A 12,792-nucleotide genomic window follows, 5' to 3' on the forward strand; every position below is an offset into this window, starting at 1 on the left:
TGATGGGTTACTGCGTCGGTGCCATTGGCTGGTTACTGCGTTGACGTCGTTGGCTGGTTAATGTGTCAACATCGGTTGGTTATTGCGTTGGTGTAGGCATGATGTATGTGGGTGAGAAATACTCCCTCCCCACACCAAAAACTCCTTAGTCAAACAGTTGAGATCTTCCCTCTGTTCTCTGGACATTATTACTTTTTCCCATCTTATATTGTGTTGCATTCGCTATAAATACAGTTCCTAAAACCCCACAAGGTTCTCACAAGTTCACAATCTGCAACTCTAGTGAATCACTAAGTAGGTAACTAAAAAGTGTATTTTCTTGTCTTTTACATAATTCAGCTGTTCACAATAATAACTGATGTAGCACCGTCATGGAGTAAGGTGCGCTTGCTCCTTCTGCTGGGCATGTAACTTCTGTGACTAGCGCGGCAACCAGTTTCCCGCGTCCATCAACCATCCACCTTGTAGCATTCTCTTGACATACGTCCACCCTGCGCATACAGAAAACCGGCGCGAGGTAGACACTCTCCCATCTGTCACACTCATATGTAAAATATCGGGTTTTCGAGACAGTGGAAAGCTGAGGGTCTCTAGAATCTGTGTCGAAATTCTCGAGGCTCTACAACACGTGCTTCAAATCCTGAAATTCAGACTTTAGATGGTCACCTTCTGAGAGAGTCTTTGCTGTGTATAATAAAGTGTTCAGGACCACATTCTTGTATACAGGGTGGTGAAAATTGTTGAAGTTTAAGTACCAGACAGTATGTATAGACGAATGAAGAAGCCGCCCCCCTGCCTTCCACTCGACTAAAACTTGGTATAATGGAGGCTTGCCATCCCTCCTCATCTCGATAGTAAATTTAATTTTAGAATGGACACCACTCATCTGTTCGATGAACTGCTGCAGTGCATTTTATTCATGAGGTCATATTAAGCAAGTGTCTTCAGCATACAGCAGGAACCAAGACAGATGCAACTTAGTAGATTTCGGAGCTTGCTCTTCAAACTGCTTGATGAAGAAGTTTGCGATGGTTGGAGACAGTGGGGATCCCATGGCTGTGCCATCCGTAATTATGCTTAATGTAGTGATCAGCATCCATATAAATTGGCCCACATAACATTTGCCACAGTCACAATTTACAATATTCAATGTGATTGTGCCAAACGTTATGTGGGCCAGTCTTTATGGATGTCGATCGCTACATTGAGCATCGTTGTCCAACTTCAATATAGATATTTAGAAAATTCAGTGGTGGCTAAGGAAAACGGCTAAGGAAAACCTCTTAAAGAAACACAAGATATTGTTGGAACAAATGAAAATACTCACTCACACTTCGAGCTATTGGAACTCAGTTATTAGGGAAGCAGTTGAAATTGGACTATGTGAAAACAGCTTCAATAGAGACACCAGCTATGCGCTTCACAATGCATGGAAGCATGGACTTGATAATGAAAGATTACAGGGGAAGACTTCTCACAGGTTACTGCCTGGTGTAAGGAATGGCACTCCAAGCAACCCTGGATAAAGAGCGCAAACAAAATTTATACAAATTGAGGGTGTCACCTAAATACTCGCCATTTCTGTGTTGCCTTCACGATGTAATCAAGCCAGTCATATGCCGTCCTCTAGATATAAAAGTGGAAGCCCATCAATTTTGTGGCAGTCAGACTTTGCCTCCGTCATCATCACTCGGGGCTATCATTGAAATCTGGGAATTTTATCTGCATTTGACAGAGCAAGTAAACTGAGAGCTTTTTACGCTTAGCTATAATATAACTCCCCATCCACCTTGTTCCACATTTTTGGGCCCATTTGACATTTTGGTTACATGTAATCTATTACCTGGCAAATCTCACTTTAGTTTTAGTGAAGACAGTGGTCACAGCACTTTATTGTTTGATACTGGGGCGAACTATCTGCCACTGGTAAGTGAACTCTTATCATTGACATAAGGAATTATGCTTTGGATTAGCCACTAGTTATGGCTCATAATAACTTTCAATCCTCTGGACTGCTCCAGATAATAATTAAGGTTCGAGCATAATATGACTGAATGACTGTTCATTTACAGATGAACAATATATCTTATAAAGAGGAATAGGAAGCAGCTAGCTGGTAGATGATGTTGCTCATCTTATTTACACATCTTCCACAAAGTCAACATAACATTCATATTGAGTGACTCAAGTTGTAACATAATAGCCCCAGTACAATATGTTGGTCATGTTCTTTCTTGTACACAGTAACAGCCAGTCTCCTGTTGCTCTTTTTCAGTAATAAGGCTTTAGAAAGTGGAATTCAGGTTGAGTTGACTTTTACTAACATTTAAAGTAACTCATGGCTTTATGGACCCATTTAAACACAATCACTGTTCAAAGGTAAGACAAGAGCATTGATTTGCAACAGCAACAAGGGCCACCCCATCAAAGAAATTGTGATGGTACTTCTTTGCTTTATATTTCAGTGAAAATTACAACTTTCATAAGTAATTCTTGACTCAAATATAATTCATAATTTACCATTGCATTTACCACATCAATCAGTATATTATTAATTTATTCAATATTAAAAGAATCAAAACTTATTTTCTGTGGAAGTTGCGTCTTCAGACTTTCAGCATGTACTGCTTTCTCATAAAGTGGATGAATGTAATCCATGCCAACAGATTCTTTATAAGATAATTAATCTTTTTCACACAGCCAGTTAAAAACAATATTTGCTTTGTTCTGATTGGAATGCCACATTGCACAATGATCAACTCAGTTCCATGTGGCTGACATCACTGGTATAGTAACTGAAATTAGCTACCCGTATTTGCGACCAGCTTTGAGAGAAACTTAATTTAACTATTGCTATGTAGTAATTACATGTTTCATCAATGCCTTGGTGGCTGTTGCTGCCATGCCTTGCCAATAAATTTTCTGAAATTTTGTAATATTGTGATTATTGGTTGTCTTCTTGTTGCAGGCAAAAATGTGGAGCGAAAAGAAGTAGAGGCAGCACATTTGATAAACAGTCAATTACAATTGATCAGCAAAAATTTGGTATGTATAAAAACAATAGTTATAAAAATTAAAATAATAATGCAATAATAATAATAATAATAATAATAATCATAGTGGTGGTGCTGGTGGTGGTGATGGTGAAACTGAAACTGAGGAGGTATTACTGCATCATCAACAACAATGTTAAAGCAGCTGTACCATTGGGAATATATATTTTACCTGTAGCTCTTAAAATGTCAAAGATGAAAGAAAACAGCCCTTACTACATAGAGAAAACATTTTATGGAAGGAATTAAAAAAAGTATGCTCTAATAAACATACCAGTGATTAAGAGGTATCTACTGAATTACGTCACATCAAATTTAAGGTGAAACATCGCCTAGTTCTCATATAATTTCTAGTCCTATTCCACCAGTCACAAAGTGTAGAGAGAATTATAACAATAAATAGAAAATTATGAAAGAATTTTGGGAAAGAATAAGATAAAGTGGGTCACGAACTTGTTATAAATATAAAGAAAGAGGAATGGGTGAATGAATCTGAATTACTTGAATTGGGCTTATCACACAACAGAAACTACAGGTTGGAATATCAATATAAGGATAAAACAGATTGCTACTCTCCATAAAGATGACCCATTGAGTTGCAGACGGGTGCAACAAAAAGACATTTACACATTAGCTTTCAGCCGAAACCTTCTTTAGAAAAAGAAACCCACAAACACAAGCAAGCACACCTCATGTATACTTGACCACCATATCCAGCAGCTTGGATTGGAGAGCTGGTCTGAGCTGCCGGAGATGGCAGTGTCTTTTGTAAGTAGATGTGAGTGTCTTTTTGTTGTGTCTGTCTGCAACTCAGTGTCCATTTGTTATGGTGAGTAGCAATCTACTTTTTTCTTATGTTGTTGAAGAGGATTTAATAATGCAAGAGCCATACAACTGTACCACACGTTTCATATAATGCTCCAAAATAAGACTGACTAAAGTGAAAATTAGTTGAATTCAAATAAAAAATTGCTTTCAAAGGCAGTATATTGTTGAATATGTTCTTGGGTTACACTCAAGTCAGAGTAAAATATCTGTCAAAACTTATCTTTTCTGTAATTCTCCTGGTATGTTAAAGGGAAGCTCTTCTTAAGTTGTCCGTGGTTTACTGAAATTCAGTTTATGAATACTCATCTTCAGTAAAGCAGTAATCAATTCCTTTCCCATTGACAGTAATAAGTGCCTTACATTTTGTAGTTTGCAGATGCTGAAGTGTGAAAGGGAAACAAAACTAGGGCCATCCATAGGGTTGGTATCTTTGGTTTTATAAAGTTTGTGAGAGCTGGTGTATTTAAGCTGCGGGTTGGTTCATAGGTACAGACCACCCTTTTGAAACAAAGATAGGGGGATAAATAGCAATTTAAACTCAGATAACTTGAAATCGGTGAGGGAGAACAACTGTGAGGATCCAGAATGAGATTTTCACTCTGCAGTGGAGTGTGCGCTGATATGAAACTTCCTGGCAAATTAAAACTGTGTGCCAGACTGAGATTCGAACTTGGGACCTTTGCCTTTTGTGGGCAAGTGCTCTGCCATCTGAGCTACCCGAGAATGACTCATGACCTGTCCCCACAGCTTCAGTTCTGCCAGTACCTCGCATCCCACCTTCCAAACTTCAGAAGGTCTTCTGCTACAGTTAAGAGAATGCTGAATTCTTCGAAGTGGAAATATTAACTTTTTATGTTACAGCATACATCTGAAACACTAATTTGTAGGCCTAATTTTTGTGGCTCATAAATAATGATAAATCGTGTAGTGTCAAATGTGTTAAGTGATTTAATTCTATTTGAAGTATGTAATCTGTGTTGCAATGCGTGACTAATGTGGATATTGCCATAGGATAGTCAAAGAGGGAGTGGTATGTGTAGATTGTGGGTTGGATTTTCAGTTAGGTGACTGTAGTGGAGAATCAAATGGGGAACTCAGTCAGGCTCTCCCATGGAACTGTAGGCTCTGCAAGATAGACAAGAGGATCACTGAATAGGAGGCAAAGGTTTGTGCCCTTCAGGCTCTATTAGAACATGCAAAAGTTGAGTTAGGTATGTTGACAGAGGAAAAAGACTGTGGAAACTGAATAAAGGTAACAAGCAGTGGGTGAAGGGGCAATAGCTTCTCAACTTCATCTACATTTGAGCTTACAGTGTCAAGTAAGCTTGACGTTGTTACCTGAAGTAGAAGGGGAAGAACCTCATCCAGCTGTAGGTCACAGTAGTGTGCAGGAGACTTCTAGCAAAGAAACTCAGTTTAGGGCCATAACAAAAGAGAATAGGAAGAAAAGAGTCTTGCTGCTAGGTAATAGCCATGGGAATGGTGTAGACCAAATGGTACAGAACAAATTAGGAATGGTGGCCTGGATGAAATGGGAATAGCAGCTACATGTACAAATGTGAGTTTTGTGGAGATACTGCAACCCCATGATCAGCTTTGCTTTAACATTGCTGTGAGTCGTGTGGACACCGAGTTGAGTGGGCTGCTGCTGACAGAAATGAAATCTCATGTGTGTCTTGTGTATGCAGTGCCTGTTGTTACAATTGCGAGGTGGGATTATACTAGACAAGGCCTACACCTGAATGGGAGAGGGAATGATGGGTTGTTTGAGTTTATTGCATATAATATATGAGAGACCACCACCACACAAAGTAAGATCCCTGTGGTTATTGGTGTCAGAGAGACGCATTTTTTAGATTAGCATCGGGATTCAGGCACACTGTTTTGAAAGAAGTCAAAATAACAGAAGATCCCCACAGAATCCTCAGTCCTCGAGTGGACGTACTGCTTTTCATAAACTGTTTAATTAAACAGTAATAAAATAAACTGCCATTATATCACTCTGTTCCCATGTACAAGTGTTACCCGACAGTAATCAGCCACTTGAAACAAAAAACAGCTCACTTGCATCAGTTGCCAGACAACCACTTATTTGATTACTAATTATCTTGTAACCAACTGTCTCGTTGTGGCATTGTGCTGCTCACTTGTAATCTGAGACATTTTCTTGCATGAATCATAAATTTTTTATCACCTAGCTTGCTGTTTATTTTTATCTCACAACTGCTGCCTTGGGCATATGACAACACAACTTATAACTGTGTTAGCTGAAGCAATAATGAAGGAATAGAATGGGCTCACAATTGTAAAACAGTGGAATGATGCAAGACAAATGTTATTTTGTACATAGGCACATCCACTTGAGGGTTAAGAATGCACAGCAAAGTGAGGTTAGCTTATTTCACCAAAATATTAGAGGATTGAATAAGGTAGGAAGAGTGTCTTGTTTGTTTGGAAAATTTAGAGAGCTCTGAAGAGATAGACAGCCTGTGCCTATACGAGCATCACATAGCCGCAGAGCTAGATGTTGTTGTTGTTGTGGTCTTCAGTCCTGAGACTGGTTTGATGCAGCTCTCCATGCTACTCTATCCTGTGCAAGCTTTTTCATCTCCCAGTACCTACTGCAACCTACATCCTTCTGAATCTGCTTAGTGTATTCATCTCTTGGTCTCCCCCTACGATTTTTACCCTCCACGCTGCCCTCCAATGCTAAATTTGTGATCCCTTGATGCCTCAGCACATGTCCTACCAACCGATCCCTTCTTCTAGTCAAGTTGTGCCACAAACTTCTCTTCTCCCCAATCCTATTCAGTACCTCCTCATTAGTTACGTGATCTACCCACCTTATCTTCAGCATTCTTCTGTAGCACCACATTTCGAAAGCTTCTATTCTCTTCTTGTCCAAACTATTTATCGTCCATGTTTCACTTCCATACATGGCTACACTCCATACAAATACTTTCAGAAACGACTTCCTGACACTTAAATCTATACTCGATGTTAACAAATTTCTCTTCTTCAGAAACGATTTCCTTGCCATTGTCAGCCTACATTTTATATCCTCTCTACTTCGACCATCATCAGTTATTTTGCTCCCCAAGTAGCAAAACTCCTTTACTACTTTAAGTGTCTCATTTCCTAATCTAATTCCCTCAGCATCACCCGACTTAATTAGACTACATTCCATTATCCTTGTTTTGCTTTTGTTGATGTTCATCTTATATCCTCCTTTCAAGACACTGTCCATTCCATTCAACTGCTCTTCCAAGTCCTTTGCTGTCTCTGACAGAATTACAATGTCATCGGCGAACCTCAAAGTTTTTATTTCTTCTCCATGAATTTTAATACCTACTCCGAATTTTTCTTTTGTTTCCTTTACTGCTTGCTCAATATACAGATTGAATAACATCGGGGAGAGGCTACAACCCTGTCTCACTCCTTTCCCAACCACTGCTTCCCTTTCATGCCCCTCGACTCTTATAACTGCCATTTGGTTTCTGTACAAATTGTAAATAGCCTTTCGCTCCCTGTATTTTACCCCTGCCACCTTTAGAATTTGAAAGAGAGTATTCCAGTCAACATTGTCAAAAGCTTTCTCTAAGTCTACAGATGCTAGAAACGTAGGTTTGCCTTTCCTTAATCTTTCTTCTAAGATAAGTCGTAAGGTCAGTATTGTCTCACGTGTTCCAGTGTTTCTACGGAATCCAAACTGATCTTCCCCGAGGTTGGCTTCTACTAGTTTTTCCATTCGTCTGTAAAGAATTCGTGTTAGTATTTTGCAGCTGTGACTTATTAAACTGATAGTTCGGTAATGTTCACATCTGTCAACACCTGCTTTCTTTGGGATTGGAATTATTATATTCTTCTTGAAGTCTGAGGGTATTTCGCCTGTTTCATACATCTTGCTCACCAGATGGTAGAGTTTTGTCAGGACTGGCTCTCCCATGGCCGTCAGTAGTTCCAGTGGAATATTGTCTACTCCGGGGGCCTTGTTTCGACTCAGGTCTTTCAGTGCTCTGTCAAACTCTTCACGCAGTATCGTATCTCCCATTTCATCTTCATCTACATCCTCTTCCATTTCCATAATATTGTCCTCAAGTACATCGCCCTTGTATAGACCCTCTATATACTCCTTCCACCTTTCTGCTTTCCCTTCTTTGCTTAGAACTGGGTTTCCATCTGAGCTCTTGATATTCATACAAGTCGTTCTCTTATCTCCAAAGGTCTCTTTAATTTTCCTGTAGGCGGTATCTATCTTACCCCTAGTGAAATAGGCCTCTACATCCTTACATTTGTCCTCTAGCCATCCCTGCTTAGCCATTTTGCACTTCCTGTCGATCTCGTTTTTGAGACGTTTGTATTCCTTTTTGCCTGTTTCACTTACTGCATTTTTATATTTTCTCCTTTCATCAATTAAATTCAATATTTCTTCTGTTACCCAAGGATTTCTACTAGCCCTCGTCTTTTTACCTACTTGATCCTCTGCTGCCTTTACTACTTCATCCCTCAAAGCTACCCATTCTTCTTCTACTGTATTTATTTCCCCCATTCCTGTCAATTGCTCCCTTATGCTCTCCCTGAATCTCTGTACAACCTCTGGGTCTTTTAGTTTATCCAGGTCCCATCTCCTTAAATTCCCACCTTTTTGCAGTTTCTTCAGTTTTAATCTACAGGTCATAACCAATAGATTGTGGTCAGAGTCCACATCTGCCCCTGGAAATGTCTTACAATTTAAAACCTGGTTCCTAAATCTCTGTCTTACCATTATATAATCTATCTGATACCTTTTAGTATCTCCAGGGTTCTTCCATGTATACAACCTCCTTTCATGATTCTTAAACCAAGTGTTAGTTATGATTATGTTGTGCTCTGTGCAAAATTCTACCAGGCGGCTTCCTCTTTCATTTCTGTCCCCCAATCCATATTCACCTACTATGTTTCCTTCTCTCCCTTTTCCTACACTCGAATTCCAGTCTCCCATGACTATTAAATTTTCGTCTCCCTTCACAATCTGAATAATTTCTTTTATTTCATCATACATTTCTTCAATTTCTTCGTCATCTGCAGAGCTAGTTGGCATATAAACTTGTACTACTGTAGTAGGTGTGGGCTTCGTATCTATCTTGGCCACAATAATGCGTTCACTATGCTGTTTGTAGTAGCTTACCCGCATTCCTATTTTCCTATTCATTATTAAACCTACTCCTGCATTACCCCTATTTGATTTTGTGTTTATAACCCTGTAGTCACCTGACCAGAAGTCTTGTTCCTCCTGCCACCGAACTTCACTAATTCCCACTATATCTAACTTCAACCTATCCATTTCCCTTTTTAAATTTTCTAACCTACCTGCCCGATTAAGGGATCTGACATTCCACGCTCCGATCCGTAGAACGCCAGTTTTCTTTCTCCTGATAATGACATCCTCTTGAGTAGTCCCCGCCCGGAGATCCGAATGGGGGACTATTTTACCTCCGGAATATTTTACCCAAGAGGACGCCATCCTCATGTAATCATACAGTAAAGCTGCATGCCCTCGGGAAAAATTACGGCTGTAGTTTCCCCTTGCTTTCAACCGTTCGCAGTACCAGCACAGCAAGGCCGTTTTGGTTATTGTTACAAGGCCAGATCAGTCAATCATCCAGACTGTTGCCCTTGCAACTACTGAAAAGGCTGCTGCCCCTCTTCAGGAACCACACGTTTGTCTGGCCTCTCAACAGATACCCCTCCGTTGTGGTTGCACCTACGGTACGGCTATCTGTATCGCTGAGGCACGCAAGCCTCCCCACCAACGGCAAGGTCCATGGTTCATTGGGGGAGCTAGATAAGTTACGTATAAAAGATTACACTCAGCACCTTAGTCATGCAGCACTACTACAGGAAAAGAATGAGTTGTTACATCTATTGAGATAGAACACAAGTTTAGGCACATGAAGTCAAGTAGATCTTGTAGTGATTAGCACATAAAAGGGTGTGCTTATTAATTAATACTGAAAAAAGGTCACTGGAAATTTTTGGGCTGTCTTTTGGGGAATCAAGATTCCTTACTATGCTTTCTGTCAGGCTGCAGGCTAGCAGTTAATTGTGTGTGGTGACTTCAATGTAGATTTTCTCAAGGATTCTGATGGAAAAAAGTTATCTGGAAACCTTATTTTGATGGTACAATGTGATCTTGGTAACTAACTTTCCAACAAGGGTGGATAAAGACAGTAGGATCCTAATTGGTAATGTTTTCTTTGGTAAAACTCAAAGCAATAACATAACTGTTTACCTAGCAGCAAATGCTGTCTCTGGTCATGATGGACAACTGTTGAGAGTAAATAAGACAGTGCTGTATTGTATGGATTCTCATCAGTGGAAATAAATCAGGGTAACTAATGATTCCAGGACAGATGTTTTTAAGAATAGTTGACAAGAGATGGGCTGGGTGAAATTTGTAATGAACCAAATGCTAACATAAACTATTGAAACTTTCATTTGGGTCCTGTGTTTTGCCATGTACACATTTTTGGGGAGTTTAGAATCTGAAAGACCTTTATATAAGGCTTCAGTTCTGCCATAACATTTTTTGGCGAGGGGTGTGCATATGAAGTATTCCCTTTTGGGCAGAGGCCATGTTGTGGATGCTGATCACTGAATATTCTGTGAAACAGAGTTACCCATATATCTTTTCTCGTCTCTTTTGGTATTGAAAAATCATTAAAATGTGCCTAAAACAGTCACAACAAGTTTACAACACAAATGCAAGGGGGAAAAAAGTCCCACAGAAGTAAACTACTTGTATTGACAGGTTCATCAGTTGCAATAAATCCATGCTCACAGTACACTCACAGTACAGTAAATACCTTCTTCAAAGATATTACACGAGCAAATTGCTGTTGAAATATCAGCACCCTAGTTAAATAATGACATATTTTAGCAAGATTTTGTGTGACAGCTAAGCATTTTAAAACCAGTTTCCACAAATGCTTTATGAAGGCACTTAAACAGGAAAATTATGAGGTAATATAAAACATATATCTTCAGTATTAGCAAGAATCACAGAATTTTATTAAATAAGAAGCAGAATTTCCATTTTTTTTTCCTGTATGATGTACAGGTCTCTTTAAATGTAGCAGAAAGCATAGGGATAAACATTAAAACTGGGAAATCGCATCAGGTTGTGGAAAAAGTAACTGTCATAAAAATCTATCATATGAATATATCACAAACTTCTACTTCTAAAATTAAGAAAATTATACATTCTCTCAGAAACAGGAGCTCATCTGGTTTTGATGGTGTTTCAAATAGAGCACTAAAGATTTGTTCCCATATAATAAGCCCAGTCTTATCTGATATATGTAATGCCTCACTAACTCAAGACATTTTTCCAAGTGACTGATGTCCTGTGAAGGCACCTGCGGCAGGGAAGCCACTGATCTCACAGGCCAATCACATGAAATATTAGAGAGAGCCAATATAAGACCATCTGGCAGCTGTCTCACTCTTAGTTCTTCCACCACTAGGTGCTATTATCTTTCATTGCCTCTACAAGGAGAGCTACAGGCACTCTGCGGTTTGTTTGGATAGTGATGGTTGTACTTTCTGATTTACTGCGTGATAGGAGTGATGGCCTATTATCAGCACTCCATAAGCTTGTATAACATTTCAGTGCAGTGCATGTATTTGATGATTGTGTGGTTTCCACCATTGTAAGACTATACTTAATACTATGATTTCCGTATGTGTACCCAAAAAAGTAGTTGTACTTGTGCATGTATTAATTTCAATGAGGAACTGTTATTGTTTGGTTTTTTGGACTAATGGACAATTCAGTGTGTTGTTACAGAATTCTAATTTTGTGTTTAACACTTGTTTGTTGGCCATAAAATGAGGGTTACAAAAGTCACAATCTCCACAATATCCTGATTAGACTTTTCCCTTTCTTAGAAATTTTCCCTGGTGTATAATTTGTAATGATGCGAATACCATCGCTGAAACAACTGCCACCTCCTTCTATCAACTACTATAGCTCTGTCAATGGTGATATCTGCTTCATCAAAGGAGAAGCATTTCTGAATGATCGAATGTTATATGCTCATTGACATGTGACTTCCAATATTCAGCTTTTTGTGACTTAGAAATGGCTGACAGCTCCTCCCTCTTTTTTTCTTGAATTCTTCAGTGTTGTCAAATTGGTGTCCTTTCATGTCCCTTTTCATGCATGGAAACAAGAAAAAGTTACGTGGAGCCAGGTCAGGTGAGTAAGGTGCATGGGACAGCGGAACAATGCCATTTTGAGCCAGAAACTATCTAATAGGTATGGCTTTGTGCGCAGGCTCGTTTTGGCAGAAGAACCAGTCTCCTGTCTGCCACAAATCCAGTCTTTTTTTTTTTATGAACACTGCTGTGCAATCTTCTTAAAACAATCATAGCACCTTGAATCATCACTAGTAATGACCTCTGCCAGAAAATGTGGATGAGTTTCAAGCTATTGTTTCAAATAAGGACATGTTTCAACTCAGCATTCCTTTTGATTGTCACTCAGAACTCGAGGAACAAACTTGGCAGCAACCTTTTTCTTTCCCAAATCTTCTGTTAAAATATGCTGAACTGAGCTCCAAGATAACCAAATAATTTCTGAGAGTTGATCAGTTGTCTGTAGACAGTCTGTGAGCACAAGATCTCAAATTTTTTCAATATTTTCATCGATTCATGCATTTGGTGGACGCCCAGAATGAGGCTCGTAGACATGTCACCATTTTTAAATCGAGCAAACCACTTGTACACTTGAGGTTTTCCCATATTGTCATCTATGTAAGCTGTTTTCAGCATTAAAACAGTAGAAAACAAAATTTCACAGCTGTATAACAACTTGCAATCATATAAAACAAAACTAGAACAAAACAGCGCTAGCAAAAACAATCACTGT

General features: G+C 39.2%; 1 protein-coding gene across 3 annotated transcripts in view; it reads left to right on the forward strand.

Moving 5' to 3' along the window:
• Positions 1–12,792, forward strand: part of LOC126481631 (uncharacterized) — a 259,917-nt gene that overhangs the window by 121,099 nt on the left and 126,026 nt on the right. For all 3 annotated transcript variants that reach the window (XM_050105528.1, XM_050105529.1, XM_050105530.1), the window contains exon 7: positions 2,969–3,045. In XM_050105528.1, coding sequence (XP_049961485.1) covers positions 2,969–3,045 — 77 coding nt within the window. The remainder of the gene's footprint in view (positions 1–2,968; positions 3,046–12,792) is intronic.

The sequence above is a fragment of the Schistocerca serialis genome, chromosome 5 (genome assembly GCF_023864345.2).
Source record: "Schistocerca serialis cubense isolate TAMUIC-IGC-003099 chromosome 5, iqSchSeri2.2, whole genome shotgun sequence".
NCBI lineage: Eukaryota > Metazoa > Arthropoda > Insecta > Orthoptera > Acrididae > Schistocerca > Schistocerca serialis.